The sequence below is a fragment of the Rhea americana genome, unplaced genomic scaffold, assembly GCF_003343005.1.
Source record: "Rhea americana isolate MKP2758 unplaced genomic scaffold, rheAme1 scaffold_137, whole genome shotgun sequence".
Lineage (NCBI taxonomy): Eukaryota > Metazoa > Chordata > Aves > Rheiformes > Rheidae > Rhea > Rhea americana.
The window spans coordinates 734442-757877 of record NW_028185450.1 but is presented as its reverse complement, the minus strand read 5'-3'; the positions used below and the strand labels follow the sequence as shown (position 1 = coordinate 757877).

Below are 23436 nucleotides of genomic sequence, written 5' to 3'. Positions count from 1 at the left end.
GCATTGGCTGCATTCCCTGTGCACTGCAGAGGTAACTCTCGGGTAAGGAGGTATTACGAAACAGGTGCAAAAGAAAACTTGGAAACTGTATGCGGATATATCACTGAAGAAGTTGGATGGTAGGATTCATATTTGTTTCTTGGAGATGTTTAATAGCTTCAAAAATATTATGATATAGCAGACAGATGTGTTCTGTGGCTAAACAAGTAATTGGCCCAGAAGAGTCTAGGATTTGTAGCGTGTGAAGTGTGAAATGAAGGATTGCTCCACCTTAGCCAAATTTAATTCATCTTTTTGCCAAGTCTTTGAGGCTGCTCTTGAAGGACAGGATGGAAAAATCATTAAAAATAAATAAAAGCATCTAAGAGCAAGAAAAGAAAACCCGTAGCAAATAACCACAAGTACCTCCTGCCTGACTCTAGACACCTGCCAATTTTACATACTGGCTCAGAGGCTGAGGGTCATGTTCAGACCACAAAGAGTATAATTTAAAAATATAAACAGGAACTGTTAGATTAATAGAGGTAGAATCCTATAAAAAATTAAACAGAGAGAAAAGCTGAAGATCTGAGATGTGTGACAAGATTTAAAAAAATGAAAAGATTACATTTTACTAACTTGCTACCAGGAAAAAACAGCATGAAACCTTGAACCCAGAAATCATATATTTCTGAATTTTACATCATCGGTGAATTAATTTTAAAGCCACACTTGCACTTGCACACTTTACACTGCTGTTGCCCCTACCAGCTATAGACACCCCAGCGAAGCTGCCTTTCTGCATAAAATCACACAATCACTGTGTTTTGTTTTAGAGACAGAGATCAGTTTTAGTTGAAATGTATACAGATGAATTTCAGGAGAAAAGGATACTTTCCCCATTATCTTCTGAATTAATTTGAATTTCAACAACTAGCCAACAGGCCTTTATTTTGCATTTGATTTGAATTACATTAATGTCTAAATCAAGAAGAAAAGTGAATCCATTTAATAGTTTGTAACAGTAATACATCAGCTGGCCTTGCTTGCTACCTAAAAGAGTTAATTTTGCAGCAAGCCATAAAGATACAATGCTGCTGCTGTATTTGATGTAGATTTGAGAACATTTCGGGAGATTTACTGTTTTAGTATCTGTTTGTGCTGTTTTAACAATTGTAAGATTATGGATTTTAAACTGACATAATAATTCAGAAAAAAAGCTATGAGGTTTTTTTATAAAGTCTTTAATCAGGAGTTTAACATTTATTTTAAGACAAGAACAGTTTCTTAATTTCTTTTGCCTGGAAGGAACTGACTTCCCTGATTTAGCTTGATTTGTTACTGCTTGTTGACTAAAGCTCTAATCCTCCTAACCAATTTTTGCTCTATTCTGTAGTCTGTTATTTTTAGAAGTTACAAAATTATAGAATTTACACTCTTTCTGGGCAGATGGAAAGAAAAGGAAGGCTTTTGAGRTATCTTTATTCTGCCATCGTGAAAAAGAAACATATCTCTACATGCAAATACATCTCAGACCTATTTTAGGTACTGGTTATACTGTGGAAGTAATGGCACAGGCTTCGCTCTAAGTCTGCTGCTTAGGATCTCCCTGACATGTCTCCATGGCTTTACTGTGATTGATATCTGAACTAGTATGAATAAAACTAATTCAGATATGTCTCCAAATGCTGCAGTCCGTATCTAGAGCTGGCAGCCAACCATGTTCTTTTTAACTGCAAGCTAACGCCTTTCTGCATAAAGCATCAACTTGAGCTTACAGAAATGATAGAGATCATCCTCCACATCATACTAAAAATTTTGAATACATAGTGAAATTATAATAAAATAAACACTTTATTGGAAGTAAAGTTATGGAAACTGGATATCGAGATAGCAAAGCTATTCTCTTAATTTCCTCRGTAGAAAATTTAAGCACAGGTGACCCTATTTGAAAAAACGCCTCCACAAATCCACTTTCCCTGGTTCATCTCCAAACATCATCTCAGTCTGAAAACCTTGGAAAAAGTTTTGTGCGCTAGCCAGCCATCTGATCAAAAATAACAGCCATGATGACTTTCAGACATCTTTCTGTCCCTCAGAGAATAGGGTAAGTCTTGTAGGGGGTTCTGTAACTACCTGTAGGGTAGACATTGASTTAGCAACTATGAGATATAGGTGTGTTTGAGTCATATGCTCTTGACACATCAAGCCCTGGCTCATTTTCTTGATTTTAAACTTATCTGTCACAGTGACATTTCTGATGCCAGACTCATGGGCTTCCACTCTCCTGGTTTCACTGTCATACCATCATTCTTTTTTCATGACCCTCATTCCTATAGCGTACTGCTTCACTGGATGGACTCCTTGTTTTCCTCCTCTATCACTTTCAGCATCTTCAAGTATCTCTTTCTGAAATCAAATATAGACTTAATATTCATAGTTTATATTCCATGAGTACAGCTTCTGTACTAGCATTGTGGCTAGGTGAGAAATAAAGCAACTAGGGATCAGGAAACCTGCAAAAAGCCCTGAGTAATATTTCTTTACTTGCCCRAAGAAAAGAGCTAGGATAAAACACTCGCTTCTCCAAACCCATTTGCAGTTAAAAAATTGAATTCGGGGTAGATTTTGAGTAAAAATTTTCACTGCCTCTGCCCCTAGTGTCTGAAATTTTAAGAAAAGCCAAAAATTAATAAATAAAAATAACTATTAACTCCATATTCTTATCCAATTCTCAGCTAGTGTTCCAAATTCTTCTCTCCAAACTTGCAGAAACATCGCTGTGAGTTTTTGGTGGGCCTTTTTTTTTTCTTTGTTTGAAAAAGCCATTAAAATGGTTATTAGATCACCTTCCTCTTCTCAGTGCGTTCCTCTTTTTTTCTCTTTGTTTTAAAATAAGCTTCTGGCTCTTCCTCTGACTGTAAAATCATATCTATTTTCAAAATTAGTATTTCACTAACTAGTAAGAGCAGCTGTTTCACCAAAATATCATTGTTTCCCTCTCCTTTCTTCTAATCGTATCTCTTAAAGTCAGGAGCCTAGATTACTGACTCCACGCCAAAGTCTTTTGCCTCTGATATTTCCTAGGTCTGTCTACAGCCAGATTAAAAACATCTGCTGGGCCAGGCACATTTAACGACAGCTCAGACAAAGCTTTTAATCAGATTTAATTTCCTCTTGTGCTGGACCCTTTAATTCCCTCCTTATTTTCTGCCTATACCTTAACTCGAAACTTCAACTCATCTTCTCTTCCAAACCTGGAAATAGTGTCTCACTACCAGATTCAAAACCTTCAGGTCCRTTTCTGTAACTAGGACAAAAGCTGTCTGAGCCTTCAAATTTCTTCAATTCCCAGAAACATTCCGTATCTATTCTATTTGTAGCTCCCATGAACATCAAATGACAGATTCTTTTCTGTCCTTCTTCCTTATTTTATGTCRGTGACTAGACAATAATTTTTGAGTCTTCTTGTACCTAATGTCTGCTAATTGAATCTTTCACTTTAAATTATTTTCTTTACTAGACATTCTAGAGCCTACCTAAAAATACATTTCTTCTACCATTCTTCCAATTCCATATTCACAAATGCAGCTTGACCCTGCCCAAGTTTATTCTTTTTCTTCAMTACATTTGCCTTTTCTACAGATATTATCAACCTAACTTTCCTCTCGGAAACAATTACTGGAAATGTATTAGGAAAAATGTTGTTATAATTCCAGTCATCTATGAACCAGCAATAAAAATGAGTATGCTTTAATTAAATATTTTTTCTCAGTGTCCTTATGTGTCAATAGAAGTTATGGTTCATATTTTATTTCACTGGTACTCATGCCACCCTCAGTACACAAAAAATGAAAACTTAACTCTATATAAGGAAAATAGATAGCTATAGCTGTAGAGGTACATAAATCTGTAGCAGAGCAAAACAGTGCCATTATTCAGCTCAGTCCTGTGGCATCTGGCATTCTTTCTCAGAGTCTTAACTCTGAGTTGACTATGTAAGACCCTTTATTTCTTCTTTTTATTTCAGATGGACGTTGACAGAGAACTCTGACAAATCTTGTTTAGTCAGTGTAAGACTCCCCACAGCTCAAAATCAACAATATATAACCTTCGTGTACATTTAAAAAGCTTGAAAATATGACCACAGTGAAGTTTAAAGGCTTAGCAAGCAAAAAGCAAATGTAAAAAATATTCAGATCTATTTAAAAATATTTTTAGCTATGCTGATAATTTTGGTTGTGTGACTCATACGTTGGGAAACATGTGAGCTGGCAATAAAGACAGGTATTCTTCTGATTTGAAAAGTCAGCCACAACAAATCTGTTCATTCAAAACCCAAAACTGAGCATACACACACCTGCAGGCTTCAGCAGCAGAATGATATAAACTACAGATTCTTCCAAAAACGGAGATGGGCCCCAATCTCCCCCCCAAAGTAGGGGGTTAACCACCCACTTTTACTTCCCAAATTATCACAGCTTTCATTTTGCTGACATTTATCACACATAATGCTCACATATGGACAGTCACACACGTACTCACCACCGGCCTGTGGACATCCCAGAAGGCTCGCTCCTGACTGTCAAGAATCTTCCTTTCTATCTTGTCTCTTTTCTTGTCCACTCTGTCAGTGTTGTAACGTGTTTAAAAGAAACATTGTTAATGACAGTAATTTTAAACATAAGAGATGGCAAGTCCCATCAACTTTCCCTCCCTTCCTCCCTTTGCACAAGAAGCAAAACTGAAACGCCTCATTTGTCTTTGCCTCCTCTTCAAAGGAACTTACTTTGCTTGTGCTTCAGCTTGCATAAATATAAACTCCCATTTCCGAGCAAACGCTCGCTGTAGCCTGGCCAAACTCTCCTGAAAATAGATTACAATTTTAGTTGGTTAGGTTGAAAGTTGCAAGAAAAGATGCAATACAAGTCATGATATCTGTGCTAGTGTAAATGTACCTTTACTTATCTGATATAAAGTGTCTGTCTGACATCATATAGATTGGAATACTAGGTATATCTGGTTTTGAATGTCCTGCTTATTTCAGTTTTGAAATTCTCATGATAAGGGTGGATAAAAGCCTTTTTTGTAGAATACAGGATTTCTGAAACATTTTTATGCACTGGGTGCTGGCTGAGCAATTTGTATCAATTTAGAGAAATGCTCCTGTCAAAAATAACTAATGCTGAAAGATAACAGAAATAGATTCCATACTGAATGATCCACACATTACAATTTCCATCAGTCTTCTGTACAAACTGTTTGTGGTGAATACTGCTGGCTACATATCAATTTATCTGAAGTATAATAATGAGAAACTATTAATCCTTTTGTAATATAGAATCTTCCAAACTATCCACAGTTATCCTCATTAAAAAAAAATAGACTATAGTTCTTCACTATTGTACAGAAAAGGTGCTATAGGTTGCTAAATAATAACAAGAAGAAGATTTGCAAAACCTTAGCAAAATTAATTCCTGAGGTGATGCTGGAACAGCTTCACTGTCTGTTACAGAACTTTTCTAACCTCTCCCCAGCATAAATGACAGCAGCATGCAGTCCCACCTTCCTGCAGAAAGAGCCCCAGCTACCTTTCCAAACTACTTCTTCTGAGATTAAGTGAAAAACTGTCTGTAAACTTCCTATCAAAAAGTGCTATTTTAACTGTATTTCTATGTATTCCAAATGTATCCCTACAATATACTTACTAAAAATAAAGACCACAAATAGCAGTGAAGATACAGTCCAGAGCTCTTTTCAGTATCAGAACATTTATAAAGCTCTTGGGGGACTGGATATGAGAGGTGAATTTTCTAAGGCATGTACGTATAAAATTATGCATACCCCACAGTGCAGTACACTGAAAAGCAAGCTTGTGCCAGAAGAAGCAATAAAGTGTGTCAGCATGGTGCAGTGGCTGGAGTATTTGGCATGTTGAGAAGCTTGGCTTACTAGTCCGCTATCATGTCACAGTAACGCAGCTGGACAGCTTTGAAASCACAGCTAGGATAGGTCATGAATTTTATGTTGACATTTTCATGAAAAATTCAGAAGCTTTGGGGGGATAAGGGCATTCAAGACATCTCATCCTCCTTAGTGAGTGCCATCCTCATCACCTAAGCAAACTCCCTTTTTCTCKTGTTCATCCTTTTGAGGAGAGATTTTTATTTCTACAGCTACTAAGTCTTTTTGAAAATGCTGCTAGAGCTCCTTCATTCAAACCCTATGCAGAATAGAGGTAAAATCACCTTCTAACATTTGAGGCTATCTGAGATTTATGAACAGTTGTTTCTGATCCTGGCATGATCCAAACAGGATTAGAGATGGACCAAAATCTTAGCTCTCACCCAGCCATTCTTCACTATGGTCTCTCAAACAGCATTTATGATTCCTCAGCACTGTCAAACCCACATGATGGCAAAAGCTAGATTATTAATAAATCTTCATACACAATGCCTATAGTCCTCATGTTTAGTATTACTTTACAGGCTAAGTTGAGCTGGTAACTAATTTATTTCTTCCCAGGTACTTACAGCTTCATAGTCTGCTAGCTCTAGCCTTGCTTTGTTTTGCATTGTCCGCTTGCAGAGGTAAACAGCTGGAACAGAATAAAATAATACATATACATCATTTGCTACTGTCTCATAAACACAGGAGATCAGAAATCAAGAGGCTTCATCCACATTTTAATTCTTCTTTTTTTTTCTCCCTCTGCTCTCAAAGAGCTTTAAAGATGAGATCAATGCTACAAGTATTGTAACTAAAATTATGGGTCAGAAACAGTGATTCATTAAATAATTATAAATCTTGCTTTATATAACAGACATAACATGCAAAATGCATGAGACACTTGGAGTGAGGTTGTCTCATGGCCAGGGAACGAGCGTGTTAAAGAGAAAATGGCAAAAAACATTTTTTAAACTGTGTATGTATTATCCATAAAGTATAACAGTTTCATCAGGGGCTGTTTTTATATTAGGCAAATAGGTTTTTTGAGAATGTGCATATGCATACATGCTTTTATTTCTCCCTCTCATAGAAATCATTAAACTTCACTTTGAGAAAATCATTGCTAAAAATTAATTCCATGAAAATTCACATGTCTTACAGTACAGTCTGCTATAATCAGMATTTAAAATAGAAAATAATGTGAGACTGAAAAACGAAAAAGGAGTATCATATATGGTGATACAGTGAGGAAAAATATTCTGTTATTAACTTTCTGAATCCAAGATCCTTCAGCAGACCTGTGCTGGCTTCATTCCTTTCTGACTAAGCAGAATATTAACTAATAAAATGTAATACAGACAACTAAATACTGAAATGATGAAGGAACAAAACTGAAACTGAAGACTACATAAACACCACAGTGGTTTGCATTACATTAAAACATCCTGATTTCTTTATGCATTCCATTCCCCTTGAAGGAAATACATTTCCAATAGACTGTATTTAGCAACAAATACTTCACATCAAGACTGAACATCACACAGGTTTCCCCTCTGRTAAGATGAGGAGAGCAACAGAATTCCTCCTACTAAGATCTAGGAGCAATATTTTACTCACTTCATTTCATCAGAGCGCCTTTGCATGTGTGAGGTGGAAGACTCTTTTGATCTGTGTAGCTAAGAAAACCTTAGCTTATCTGTGGTCCTTTTAATTAGCCCAGAGAGCCTGCATTTATTGGGTTCTCCTTAGGAATGGACCACAGTTCCCATCTCCGGACYGCCAACTTGCCCACTTGTCTTGTACACAAAGAGTAAGAACTTCATCAAGGAACTGAACTCTTGCAACTACTTGGAAGAATCAAGTACTTRACTCAAATTTAGCTTTGCTTTTTAAAGTAGTCACAGCAATTATATTTTACAGCGCCTTAGAAATATATTTATTTCAGATGAATCACYCGCAAATGCATGGAAGCCCACTCCAATGGCTTTAGATTATTTCAGTGGAACTGATGATAAGCACTTCTAATAAGTGCAACTGGGGCTTCAGGTGATAGYTGATGGAAAATGAAGTTATATCTGATACAGTTTTTGTCTTTTTTTCCCCATTTCKTGTGTTACCTGGTCAATTTTCTTTCATACTTTTTCACTTTCCTTTCCCTTAAGAAGCCATAGCTTCTTACCCTACTCCTACAAGCTCTCCAATTCCAAAGTATCTTTGTGTCTGCAAAGTCTATAAAGATAGATACACATGCACACATCACAGAAGTTCAGCAAGTGGAAGCAGACTTACAGGCCTCAGTTTCAACATATTTTAAAATCAATGTACAATTACACTCCAGCATTGGAATGCACACTGAAATGTCACAACAAGGTGAGGGAATTAATTCTGTACCCTTCGTAGCTAGGCTGCATCCACAGTGAGTACAGTGGTAGGAGAATACTGAGGACAGTCTTTGTCATTTAGCTCCTCTGGTAGTGAAGCGTTTTCTCTCATTTCTTTCAAAATTACTTAAATTACTTTCTTTCAAAATTTGAATAAGAAGAAAATCAAAACTCTTGAAAAGTATTAGCACTAAAATACATACTTACTAGAAATGATTAAATGGTTCTAAGAATTCCRGGAGTTAACTCCCTGCTTTCTACATTTCCTTAACCTCTTGAAAAACACATTTTCATGGTCTCTGTATAGGTTTCTCCAGCTCAAAGTCTTTTCAAGATCACCTTCCATACACTATAAAGTCCTAGGCATTATGACTTTAATCCTGGGCCTAGGACATGAYTTTGATTTGGAGGCAGCCTGAAATATAAGCACTCCCTACCCAAATCTAGGGTAATCCTCTTGGGTTGCCAAATGTGATGCTCAGCAGGCCCAACAGCCTTGGCACTCACTGTTTCCCTCAGAATATCTCTGGACAGTAACAGTATTTAGCAGCACAGGCTCAAATTTCGCTATTTCTCAAGTTCAGTGTTCCATGGGGAAAAAATGCCTGAAATCCTTGAAAAATGGATTTTAAATAGGGAACATCTTGACATACCAAGACTCGCATGCAATGTGTGGTAACTCTGATGGTCGAAGGACAAAAGAGAACAAGATCTGCAGGGAAAAGTAGTATGACTTAAAAAGTAGACAAGATTTTCAGCTTAGAAACCTTTAATTAGATTAGCACTTCCTTGAGTCCAGTTATGCATATATTTTACCTTGTGCATACACTTTTCCCACTATGCATCTTTCTGTCAGGACAGATTTTAAGCAAATAGCATCTTTAGATCACAGAGTTCTCAGCACTAGCAAAACAATCACCATCAGGAGGAGGAGAGAGGAATTAGAATACCACATTATTAACCTAATATTGTGTCTGAGAAAACCCAGCTTCACTATGTGACCGTACTGCAATGTCCTCCCTGCAGGGTTCTATAGCAAAGGGTTCCCTGCAGCTCCATAGCACATAGTCCATCATAAACAAGCTTGGTTTTTTTTTCCAATATGTGCATTTTTTAGCTAAGATTTGAAAAATCKTATTCATCCCTCAGACCTTTTTCTCTGGAGTATCCAGATCCCCTCCCCTTCAAGAGCCTAAAGATTGTAATACTTGTTGCTTGGATTCTTTATCTTAAAAGTGTTTCCATGTGCCAGAGTGGAGAAGGCAGAGTATGCCCAAGAAAGATYTACTTATCTGGGGAAAACATATCTATTAATGCACAAGAAAGTAGTTGTGAAGCACATGCCTACTCTTTGGCTCAATCTACTGCCATTGCTGTGTGCTAACAATTAGACTCTCATTATAAAAGTGCATATTTAAGGATCTACTTAAGAGCTACTGTAGTCACATGAGAAGCTGGCTGGCAGCAGCTCCAGAATTTGAGCTGATYAGTTCACAGCCTACTAATCGTAGGTCTTTGGCTTGTCTGTAACAAAATGCACTAACACGTTGGAACACAAGAAGATTGGGAAAGTCACTCTCATTTTCAGGCAGAGCCTTGAATGCACAGCAAAATGAAATTTCAGGTTTTTCGCATTAAAAACACTGAGATCTGAAATAGGGATGGTACCATCTTTCTTAAGTACCACCCCTTTTCTGCACCRAAACATGTGCAAAGTAACTATTTGTCTCCAGCAGCCTGACCTGCGGCATCTGGAGAGGATGTGAGTCCCTGTTTTTCTGTCAAAGCAGAGAGTCATGAGTCCCCAGCATTTCAGAAAATGAAAATGTCTGATTTTCTAGTCTTAAAGTTTGTATGAATTGTCACTGYTTTTAGCACTTGATATGGAAGTAAAATCTGCAGGAAGGTTTTTAAACTAAACGCTATTTTATTTTCACATGCATTTTTCTGGCCTGGAAGCATGCCCATCCTTTCCCCAGAATGCATCTCCACCTGCATTTGTAGAATGGAAATTAAAATAATGGAGAAGATATACCAGCTCAGTACTGGTCATTTCTGCTAATGAGAGATGTTTGTAACTGCATCTTCCATTGAATTACCAGACTTCATCATTATCAGATGGCCTTCAGTAATTGTGCGGTATTGGCACTTTGACAAAATCTGGAAATTCTGTAGTTTGTTCTAGTGCCTGAAGGAAGCAAGTCGTCAAAATATTCTATTTCTGCTCTTATGTATCTTCCTGTTATCCTACTGCTCCATAATAGAACTCATGGTATTTTCCAGCCGGGAACACTTATGTTTAAAAGCTAGGATGCTGACAGAGTGAGGGAAGTATGACAGACTTTGAAGAAGGGCGAAAGTATCTGAATTTATTCAATAATCATAATTTTTTGAAGGACAGCATCTTCTCTGCATTCTGGTAGAAGTCTAGATTTCATTTTCTTTCCTTAAAGTTTGAGCAGAATATACTGCAAAATGCACTACAAAAGCAAGAGTTAACGGAGAAAAAGGGAGARAGGAGGATCTATTCAGGTCTGACTGAGACCATGGATAGGACTGATGAACTAATAGTTCAGGCTAATCTGGAATGTGCAATGTTTGTTGCTTCTACAGCTAAATGTGAATAAGTTAAATAAACACAAATCCTATGTCCTGTAATGAATAACCTGAAATGCARTATGTATGTATAAATGTGTTTTGAAGGGCATTAAAACATCATGTTTTAAATTCAGTAGCTTAAGAATTTTATTTATTATTGACTACTGGTATGTTATATCTCGAAAACTTGTRTGATGTTTGTGGCTGAACTGAAAAAGGAAGCAAACTCATGGCTATTGTATAAATTCACCTCAGCAATTACTTGACAGGAGGAAGCCATCTAAATGGTGCAAAAGGCAGCTGGGGTATCCATTTTTTTCAGAAAAAGAAGTAGTTAAACCAACATCATTTCTACAAACTGCRTAAGTGTTTATGAGAGGACCAAGAAGGTAGGACTGTAACTTAATCAATCCTGAAGCAGACTCTAACTCTGTGCCTGTATACACTGCAGGCATGCTGGTATCCAGCTCCGTACTTTGGTGTGGCTAACTCGATTTCCTGGCTTGGCCTTGGATCTGCCTGGTCACTCAAGACTTTTTTGGCAAGGACACTACCCCTACCTGCAATGCTGCCACCCTTGGCTCTTGGTTACCCTGGCAGTGCCGTCCGCTCTCGCTTCTCCCTCACAAATCTGCTGAAAAATGCTTAACATATGGATTAATGATATGCAATGAACAAGTCTGATTAATAACCTTAATTTACTAAATATGGACTGCCACATACAGTCTTATTTTTAGAGCCAATGTATTCTGATGGATTTTGCAATCAACATAATTGCCTCTACTGAAGTGAATTATATATTAGATTCTCCAGCTTCTGCTTTAGAATTGACTGARTATCATGAGAAAACAGACTTACCAATAATTTTAAAGGTAGTATTAATATAGAATATTTCATAGAGAAAGATGRCAATGTATACAAATGGGTTTTAGAAYAATGAACCAGTGTTAAAATACACTTTAGCAGCTATGGAGTAAATACAGTTTTTGAAAATCCTGTTCAATTGTGCACAAAATCTGAGCAATTTGAGGGTTTAAAGTGAGATTCTCAAGTGTTTTACTGAGAGCTGCACAAAGAGGYTTTTGGGCATGGAGAGGTTATTTGGGCTTTTCTTGCTGCAAGTTTTTAAATCTATTACATTCATTTCCATGGTTAGTTTTTTATTTCCTACTCGTCTGTTCAGTTGTACTTCAAAGCTCATATGAGGCCTCTATAGATTTTTTTTTCTTTAAAGAAGATCATAGTGATAATTACAGGTTTCATTCTAGGATCAAGAAACTGGACTGATTACACATTTATTACATACACTTACTGAAAAAATAGAGCTTCCTCCAAAATTTTAAAGCTGGGAATCTAAGCTCATTGCTAAAAGAGGACTAAATCCTCTCTCGCACTAGAACAGAGAAAAAGCTTCAATTAACTTCAACAGAAATACAACGGGGCCTCTGAAAATCACAGATAACATCACCYATATATCCACCACCACGTATACAAACTTAAACTCCTTTTATAATTGTTCCAGTGCCAATAGTGCTACACTTTTTGATTTAGCCCCACATTGTTAGTATAATTTTCACTGAACATTCATTACCCCCTGAAGCCAGATTAGATTTATACTGTCTGTAAGTCAAAACTCTGGTTTTAGAGACAGTGTGTAGATGCGTACGTATAGCCAGTATTTAAAGAGTAAAGGAAATAGAAAGTACTGTAAAGTTTAAGGGTTTCAAACTGCCCTGTGGGCAGACTGAATTCTCAACTTGTGTATGTCTATGTCAGAAAAGGATGAAAAGTACAAGACAATTGGCACAGAAGATGACTACAGACTAGAAAAACTGAAATTAAATATTAAGACATTCTAGGCTATTTTATACCATCTTTAAGTCACTTCTGCTTTTACTGCATAAACAATACTATTTGTTTTTTGGGCCAGTTATTGAGGCTCATTTATTCTTAAAAAACAAACAAAGATGACAACATTTAGGTGAGCAAATGGCTCACCATTCAGCCTCATAGATCTATAAAAGAATTACACTCTTTAATAAATGCAAATAACATTAAGTATAAGGAAGAAATGCTAAAACGTTTACAAAATACAATTAGATTAAAAATCTAGAGGAAGGMTAGAGGGCTTTCTTATTTAAACAAATGGCAAGAAAGAACCCAAWTTAAAACTACCAGAATCAAGAATTTGAAAACGGCAGATCCATCCTTACCACATGAAAATCTCCAGATGATGTTGCATGGAAAAGCTCTGTGTGAAGAGAGGCCACTCAAGCTACCTAAACCATTGGATCAGCTATGGAATAACCTGTTGTCAGGTCTAATTTAAAATTYCCTCCATTGAATTATTGCATGCTTCTTGATGTTATCATCATGCTTCCAGTTTTGCATTCAAGAATTTAACCCTCAGCTTTGGTTGAAAAAAACCCCTTTCAATCTCTATTTAAGGTTCTCGTATCTGAAGGGAACTACAAAGCTTCTAGGAAAAGGAAGTGCAACAAATCCAAATGCAAGAGCTTTGCATATAAAACCCTTAGGGCACGTGCAATCCACAGCAAGGCTGGGGATCTCAGAGGATGGAGAGTGTTCTCTCCTAAAATGCAAAAATCAGCGAGGGAGATGGCACCAGAAGGTGGCCATTACTTGAAAAAGGACTGAAAAGGGACTCAGTGTCCACTTGGCAAAGGGCTGACACTGGCAAGGCAGCACAYGACTTCAGAAATAAGCATTTGTTGTCACTGTTCCATTCACAGCCTAAAAGCTCTAATTTCCATATTATTAATGAAATAGGCAAACCCATTTAGTTTACTCAACATAGTGATTTGAAAGCAATTCTGAAAATTATGAGTTATGTTTATATACCTCGGAACTTATTTTGATAAGAAGTTATGTCTCTATTTATAGGGGACCTAGATATAGATTATCAATGCTCTCAAAGTAATGTTTTTAAAGTAATGCTACAGAAAACATCCACTTGGCTCAGTTACCTTTTCGTATTTGTGTATATGACTATATTGGTAAAATATATTTTACATGTTATCCATAATAAGGAAATGATTACCCATTCAAAGAAAGAAATATTCCTGTAGTAAAAAAACTCTGAAGTGGTGAGATTCTACCTTTTCTAATACAGATGAAGCAGCTTCTTCTGCCATTATACCTTACTAATCTGCTTGCTGAGCCACCTTAAACACTGGAAAAAGGTAAAGTTAGATGTGACTGATGGGAAAGCATTTCCTGGAAAGGCTTCCTGCTTACAGAGAGCCCTCACTGTGGTTGCTTGTCCATGTCAGCATTAGCAAGCATCAGAACAAAATTCAGGATATGCTTGTTGAAATGAGACTTTCTTTTCATCATTTACGTGACAAAGGTAGCTCCTAGTGAGTGATTTATATAGCTGTCCACAAACTGTTTATACTATATTGGTAAATGTCTCCTTATTCTCATGGCATAAGTTTAAACACATAGGTTTTTATTCGTATCTGACAATTTTTATCGAAGAAAACACTACTCTGCTAGCAGTTTTGCCCCAAGCCACTGACTCATATTTACGGATTGATTTCCAGAGATGTTGAGCAGATGCAGTTTTCCAGCAGAGTTCAGGCAAGYAATAGGGCTTAACAGTTCTCAAATCCACGCTGCTAACCACCAAGCAGTTGCTGAGGGACCCCCACCTGAGCATTTGRGCAAAGAAAGCCTGCAATGCCTATGCTGTACTGTCCTCCTTCCTGACAGTTTCTCAGGAGAAAAGAGGGCTGCAAGATGAGTAAGAAAGAAAATTCTTGAAATACTCAAATTTTCACGGAGGCATTTGAAGCTAGGCATGCAAAATAAACAGGCAACAAACTCTACATAGAAAATTGCACGAAAATGCTCAGTCTGTGAAAAACATGATACATGGCTGCAACTACTCTTCGTGTGCTCTGTACTCAGGTTTTGGTAGAGGCGAGGCAGACCAACCTGGTGCGATGGCTCATGGTCAGAACGGAGCARCAGAGGCTGAACGCCGGCGGTCTTTGTCCCTTTACTCTTATGTGATAAGACAGTATCATTAGAAAGGAAGCATTTGGAGGACAGACTTGCCAGCTGAATTATCAAGAAATTAGTATTATTATTTAAAAAGGACAGACTTTTGCTGTCACAAAAATGCTGGAGAGCAATGGTTGTGAGACAACAACTTGCACAGAGCAAAAGTACTGGGGACAATTTCCTTATTTTATTATAACTCAGCCTGGATAAGAGACTTATGAATATTTATAGAATTGCCATAGAATTTTACAGGTAGTATTTATTCTTATCCGGACAGGGAGCTTATACTTTTAAAGGAAGTAATTAATTAAGGCTTATTTCCTGTAAGTGTTTGAATTTCCTAGAACGCTTCTTTCTCAGCACGTGACTTTATCTGGAAGGCTACTGAAAGTATGTGCAACTTCAAAACTTGTTCTTCTTCACAGCACCAGAATTTAAGGATGTTTTTGAATATGTAGAAAATAGTGGCATTTAGTGGCATTTACAGAACACRTGGACATGTGCTCTTAAACTCATGTTGCAACAGCAGTTATTTCATGTGTTCTACAGAGCCCACCAAGATTCTGTAAAGTCTTTAAGCACGTTTTAARCATCTTGTGAATTCAGGCTACTGGCAGTTCACCATTACTGCTCATTAAAAGAAGCACACAGTGAATATTACTGCCCAAAATTCCATTTTATCTTCTCAGTTAGCTTACCAATACTGAACACAACACTTGACACAGACATGCATTTTTCAGTCATCTCCCAGTTAATATTAAAACCTTACTGAACTCTCGCATATTGTGCCTGCTACAAAAATCCCTACATTTCGACAAAAAAGAAATCAGACTTCTAAGTACTGTTTCCTCGACCTACTTTCCTCTTAAAGCATATGTGTGTTGAATGTCCTCCCCAGGAACAGTTGCAATCCTCCATTTTTAMCTCATTCAGGAGAAATGCACATCAAAAAAATTCCAACACTAAACTAGCGTCCTGTTGCAAATATATAGAGGCAATTGAGTATTGTCTTCTCCTCATTCAARTCTCTTTTGTGTTATAAGTACCACTGTCATTTTCAAAATTTTATTCTGCCTCTCCTTCAAACATACTTTTTTCTTTACAATTAAATTTAGGAAAAGCTCTGTATATCACAGGCACTTCTGAGTCTAGACACCAGCAAAAAAGCAGTAGAGAGCAAAGGACTAATGGTTACTAATTTTCCTACATAACTCCATCCACTTGCCTTGAAAATCTTATGTATCTCTTGCATTCTCACAACTACTTTTCTTTACTTAGGCTTAGGCTTGAATTTTTCCAACATAAAAATAAATTGTATTTTAATTTGAATGGAATTTTCTCCTATCTTTCATATTTCTTATTTACCACATTCAAACATGAGAATAGTAAAGCATTAATTTCCTCAAATTTCCAACACTCTGAGTCCGTAAACCTCCAATAGTACCTGACTAGTCCCATGAGCCCATATGTATATGGAGTAACAATCTCACATGCAACATATTTACCCATTCTGAGGTGCTATAAACTTAACAGYTCTTGTAGTTTTATTAACTCTTGATGACATGAACTGTTTTTCATTTTGCTAGAAGAAAGTCTGCTAGCYATAAAATAACATTGCTTGCATTACAGGCAGGTGGCATGCTCAGTCATCAGCTGTAGTCACCTCTATAACAGACAGAGCCAGTGTGCTGAACCTGAGATCCAATGCTAATAGTGACAAAATCAATCATAATTCAGGGACACGACTTAACTCACAGGAAATGCGAAGTGCTTTGAACTACACCAGCCTCTAAAACAAAGAAAGTGAAGTGTGCATATGTATCTTCATTAATAAAATCCTGTTGAAATGAAAGGTATTCTGCTCAGAACATATCCTGCATGGGTGGACTCCMTGTCATGCAGCATTAAGATAGGTACCTTCAACAGATGAAACCTAAGAATTTTAAAAATGATTTTCAACTTGAGGCATCTATCTTTAGATCTCTTACAGCATGTTTTTCAAGCGGAAGGGAAGGAAATGTTCAGTACTTTCTGAAAATTGACATTTTCTTAGTAGCCTCAAAGTGATCAAATGGTCGCTATTTTGACAGTTATCGAGGCCATATGATTTCATTTTGACATGTGAAAAATTAATTCAAACCCTCTTTTTTCCACCAAGAAATACCACTATTCTGCTTTACTGTGAAAACTGGTCTGCAGTGTCTTGAAGAACACTTTCAAAAGATTTTGTTTTGGTGGGTTTTTTCTTTTTTTACATTATCTTTGTCATGAAATATTTGATATTACAAGCTAATATAGAGCAGGAAATGAAATGATATTTTAGMGTAATCTCCCAAGATGTAAAGATTATTTCTTTCTGATTTACCTCTGGTAACAAATGAACAAACACACAAGGTATMGCAATCTCACTTTATTTGTAGCTTAAGGTTAATTAATTATTCTATTGGCAGTATTCTTCACTCTGGGCAGTAGCCCAGCTATGTGTAAGTAAGGGTAAATTGAGTAATGGTAAATGATTGGGAGTATTTTTTAAAATAAAGTTGTAGTGTGTTTTCAAAGGCTTGTAAAATTAGGTCAATACCAAAGAAAGTGGTTTGCTTTGTTATTTGATAAAGGAAAATTACTGACAAAGCCTATTTTTTGCTTATTTGAGAGACCTTGAATGCCTGTCATACTCATTCGTTTTGGGAGGTGGAGATTCAAGGTTGTGCAGGATATGACCCATAGTCTGTAAGAAAGGAAGCACTGCACAGTACCATAATACATTACAAGTAGCAAATATATTTGCATATCTGTAATAARATATTCTATTTATATTTTCCAGAAAGGAACAGAATTACTGCGAAAATCTGCAGAACCTCTTTGGAGTTGATTTGGGGTGAAATTTATCCTTTAATACCCTCAAACCATTTCAGTCTTACTTAAGATTACTTTTAGATTCTCAAATATTATCTGTTCTCTTTATTCTTCTGACAACCATTTGTTTACAACAGTTACACGATCCTTTTTGCTAGCAGCKGTGTTCAGCTGCCATCTCTTTACTTTCACAGAAAGCTCTGTGAAACAAATCCTCAKGCCACAGGGCAAACGCTAATTTCTGGAACTGGGAAGATGCTAACCCAATAAGAACACTGTTGAAAAGTTGTCTTACAAATTGACTTTTCTGTGAATGCTCTAGTACTAKCCAGTTCCAGCAATTTCCTCATATGGAGTCGCAAATAGGTGTGAAACAAGTTGCAGCTCTCTAGGACCCTTTTGATTCTTATTTGCTGGACATCTTCAAATCTTAGTATTTTTTWAAGAAAGATAAGCATTTCTCATTCTACAGGACGAGGAATCTGGCACTGTTTTCAAACTCTGCATTGAAGGCACTCAGTTCTGCTGAAAACCTCAGTTTGGAATYGCTTTACTCAGCAATATATTTGAAATCAAGCTGTGTAAGCCACAGAAAGGTGGCAGAGGTCTACTGTATAATCATCAATAAAGTATCCTCCGTTTCACTGAGACTTTGCCACTGCAAAAGACTGCACTCAACAGAGTAAATAGAAGTGTAAATGGAAAAGTAGATTTTGGGGTGTTTTGAGACTGTTTTTCCTCCTGGATCAACCTGAAACTGGACTTCCACTGTAATAAAACTTGCAAAACGGAACAACACATTTAGATCAGTATTAGCAATTCTTGCACAGGGATTACACAACATAAATGATTTTTTTAACAGTGGGATGATCAAACGAGACAGACTGCTATGATGTGTTCATTCATATAATACATAATTCCCGAAAGAAATAGGAAAGACGTCCACACTGACCATAGTCTGTGTTTTCCGGCTCCCAACAATTAGATGGCCAAAAATAGGGCGTCTATAGACAAAACAAAAAAGTAGGGAACTCAGGTTAGACAATGCAAGCATTATACAGTCCTTGGATTGATACTGCTTTCTAAAGTCAATTCACATTTTTTGTAGATCTGTTATACTGTTAATTCCACAATTTTGAAATAGGCATCAAAACAGCAAATTACTCTGGTATGCTTGTTTATTGCACTAGTGTCAGAATGGCACTGAAAATGAAGAACAAGGTGTTCTTTTTATTTTTAAAGGTAGGGGAACAAAAAACACAAGGCTAGGGAGTGAGGTTGTCTTTTTCATCTTCCCTAGCAACATACCTCTCTCATGACCTGAAGAATGAGTTTTAGAAGGTGAAAAAACAGAAGAGACTTTCAGGTCCATCCAGTTCTTGATTTTGAAGTGTTTTCATTAATGTATATTAATATTGAAGACACTTTCCTAGAAGCGATTTATTAAAAGTTGCCAATAAACACATCCTGTTTTCACCAAGTTATCAAAGTCATTTTCATTTGTTGAAGCTCTTGTTTTTTTCCAAATGTCTTTATCACTTGTCATTTCATATTTAAAATACAATATTTTTAACGGAAATCCAATAAAAGTACCAAGAATTAATTCAAAATTATTTTTATTAAAGCTGGGAGAAATATATTGTTAAAATAATTCCCTTTCACCAAATGACGGAAGTAAGACAACATAGGCATTTTTCGGATGAAAAAACTTTTTGATAAAAATTTAAAGGATTATAGTATTTATACAGATGGTATATTTTTATTTATAAATATATATATATATACATACATACACACACACAAATATATATCATTTGGGAAGCTGATTTATCCTAAGTAAATGTGATGACTGGTCTGAGCTGTATTTTTAAAACACAGGTGCTTCCTTAGGACAAACTTCTACTTTACGCTTTGGTTCCTATCACTTTTTCTCAAAGACATTCCAGCTGCAAACGTGGAAACCTCTCTTCATGTATACCTCCCTCAAAATCGTTTTAATGGCAATTTAAAAATCAAGAGGACAGAAGGGTGACRCATTCACACCCACTTTCAGGTTAAATAAGTAGGATTAAAAATTTAACTTTATTGTAACAATGACCCATCAACCTTAATAGCAGCAGAGGCTCATTCCTGCCTCTTGTTTGCTTCCCAGACCTACTTCTAAGCCAGGAAATATACACACCTAAAATAAAGTATTACAGATGTCTTTTGAAACAGTATACAAAATGTAGAAAATGTAATATTCAATCTTGCAGCTTTTTGCTATTTACAAAGCAATAATAATAAGTTAAAGGATTAAAAAAAAAGTCATAGGCTAATTTCAAAGGCTGAGACAAGTTTTCTGTAAGTGGTTTCTTGCTCTGTACTGGAGTAACAGTAAGTCATTCTTCCTATCAATTATTCCTTTGTAGAGCTACTGCAACCAAAGTGACTGGTACAACCACAAATGGYGACACAAGGCAAGAGAACCTCTAAACTATAAATGGCAGCACTCAGTGAATTCCAGAAAACCAAAAAGCTGTAAAGATGCTTTAACAATATTAATCTTACAAAGCATTAATCTTAYAAACAATATTAAACTGGTTTAACTCAACAGTTTTCAAACTTGGAGTTTCTGAACACACAGAAACCACATCTAGCTCAGGAAGTTGCTGAAACTGGCTGGGGCTCAGAAATTATTCGGAGGTAGTAGCATCTGTGWTGGAGGATGCCTGGAGAAAGGCGGTGGGGAAGAAACCATTCAGAAGAAAAAAGGAAAAAAAATTCTTCTGGTGGTAGGTATATATGCCGTGAACTCCATTTTAAAATTCCTTATATACACTTAGGATAGCTCCTAAGAAATTACATAAGATTTAAAAAGTAAATTTGATCTTCTGATTTAGAGCTAATCTCCCGAGATTTTGGCATTCATTTCAGGTTAGGCCATTAGGGAATATACTATGTGTTTGATATAACAGGAGGCCTCTGCCAGTTCATGCTACCCCTGGCCAGAAAGCATACTGCAAAAATAGTTCTGAGAGGCACTCAGAGAGATTGTATCGATGAAGGATAAATCTGACATTATTGTTTTCAGTATTTTGTAAAAATAAGACATTAAACCTTTACCGGAACTTGCATGTTGGGGATGATAGACTATGGGAAGGAGGCAGGTTCTCTAGTCTTGCAAAATATTTACCTCACTAGGAGAAAGAGGTGGCTAAGGCTTTTCTGAACTTCAAAAAGAAGCATTCAAATGACAGGATCTGCTTCTAATAGAGGACTTAACCAGATACCTGCTGAAGAAATAACATGACAGCATACAAGTAATTCTGAAAAATGTACAGCAGACACATTTTTGTTTCAGAAGGTGAACAAAGCTGCAGAGAGAACACATATTTTAGATTTGGTTCCTTTAGAGGAAAACTAATGAGACTTTGAAAATGTGTAAGCATTTGGGCAAAAGTGATTGTGTAATGACAGAGCTCACAGAAAGGCGTTCAACCGACCAGAGAACAGGTAGATACACTCTCTTGGGAAAGTAATCTGAGCGCTAAAGAGATGGAAGGGAGCTGACAGTTATTGAGAAACACTGTATTAAGTGTCTAAGTACCTTTAGAGAGAAARCACAGTAACAGACCAGTGAGGCCACACTGGCAATCTTCAGTCAGCTRAAGACCAAAAAGAGCTCATGCAAGAAGTGCTATTGAATGGGTATACTAATGAATGTGTATGCTCTCCTTGCTCGCACCCTTCCAGAGATAAAAGCAGAGAGGTTAAAATAAAACATGAGTTTTAATTAGAAAAGCACAGGAGAAGTAATAATAAACGGCTCCAGAATATATTAAAAGGTAACACCCGCCTCCAAAAGAAAAAAATCAACAGAAAGGAAACATCCCCAGATGGGAAAGAAGTTAAAATAACAGGTAGTACAGATGACTTTTAAAAGCCTTCCTTACTTTAGTCTCCAGAACGAGGCAGACTAAGCTCAGAAAAGGGTCTTTCCACCCAGGGGATGACAGGCAGGCACGAGTTTCCCTTGCTGATGCTCTGAACCAGGCAGACACAAGCTACCCCTGGACCAGGGCTGTGACCCGGCGAGCGTGGTGCTCTGCCTCGGCTAACAGACCTGCCGAGAAGCCGAGCTCATTAGCTCGAGCACAGCAACGTGGCCAGGGCTGGCTTCCAGCCAGCTGCCTTGAAGTGCGAACAAAGTTCAGGCCTGCTACAATCAATTCTCTGGGCATGCCCAAAATTAATTTTGACAAGAAGATAAGACTGCAGGGCAAAGTACAGAAAAAACAGGATGAGAAATATTTATATAAGGTCAGACAGTCCAAGCTGGAGGCCTGATGAAATTTGCCACAGAATGCTTAAGGAACYATCCTGTTTTCATGTGTATAAATGGTGGCTTTATCTGTAAAAAACAAAAACAGATAAAAATCCATATCTTGATGCAGCAGCACTGGGAGTTATATGCATGTGAAAATACTATGAGTAGAAATTTGCTTTAATATCTATCTCTAATTCTCTATGATATCTAAGAGTCATCAAAAGTACTGAATTACCTGCAGGATGCTTCAAGGGGTGAAAATTATCTGACTTGCAAGTTATATATGTGAAAAACATTCACACAAGTGACCTTTGAAACACAAGTTATTTTTAAAACTCACATAGGACAGAGGAGTCCCAGAAGACTAGAACAAGGCAAAGACCTATCTTTTCAAAAAAAAAAAAAAAAAAAAAAAAAAAAAAAAAAGACTGAAGGAATTTCAGGTTAGTTCAGCCAATGTAAATGGTTGAAACTTTCTAAACTCAAACTTTCTAGATTCAAACTCAAACAGTTTAAATACACTATCCATTTGCGAATCTCTAAAAGCAAAAAAGTTAGTACAACTTGGATTTGTCAAGACCATATTAGGTCTTTGACTATGCAAAGCCCCTAGCAGATAGGAGAGAAACTCTAGATGCAATATATTTTGACCAAAGCAAGGTGCCACATTTCATTCTTATCAGCAAGTACAACACTATGGTACTATCATAAGAAGGGCATACATCTGCTCAAAAAATGTTTTCAAAAGTAGATAAGAGTGATTCACTTTCAAAACAGAACAGAAATGGTGGGGGGTGGTGCAAAGTGTCTGTCCTAAAGACAGACAGAAAAAACAGAGTTAAAATGTAAATAGAAAAAAATCCAAAGCACAAAAATAAAAATCAACTTAAAAAAATACATAGACACTGGAAATGAAAGGCTTTAAAAATCAATTTCTGATTAAAGGATTTTTATAATCCTGTCATTCTGTGCAAAAATCCATCAGTGATAAATCTGTCTGTAGCAAAAATGACTGAAGTTTTCCCAAAGGTGTTTTCCACATTTTCTTGTCCAATTGTTTGATATTAACAGTTATAAAGTTTTAGTCTTAATCTACTTCACCAGAATGCTGGTAATAAATGCTAATTTCAAGCAGTATCACCCCTAGCTAGGAAAAGGCCCACAGAGAAACTTGATCTCCAAAACATTTGTGACAGTGTAATTCATTTATTGGAATGGTACATGAAGATTTTGGGAATGTATAYCAAGGACTCCTATTCAGCCTGGCTCTTTAGTCTACCAGACAGCACCTTGCGGGTCTCCATTCCCCACAAGTACGTGCTGGGTACAGACCCA

At 36.8% G+C, this 23436-nt stretch overlaps 1 protein-coding gene across 3 annotated transcripts in view; it reads right to left on the bottom strand.

Annotated features, from left to right (window-relative positions):
- Positions 1-23436, bottom strand: part of RGS7 (regulator of G protein signaling 7) — a 283492-nt gene that overhangs the window by 38435 nt on the left and 221621 nt on the right. For all 3 annotated transcript variants that reach the window (XM_085298265.1, XM_085298266.1, XM_085298267.1), the window contains exons 6-9: positions 18745-18796; positions 6513-6577; positions 4769-4845; positions 4525-4606 (exon numbers count right to left, since the gene is read on the bottom strand). In XM_085298265.1, coding sequence (XP_085154391.1) covers positions 4525-4606; positions 4769-4845; positions 6513-6577; positions 18745-18796 — 276 coding nt within the window. The remainder of the gene's footprint in view (positions 1-4524; positions 4607-4768; positions 4846-6512; positions 6578-18744; positions 18797-23436) is intronic.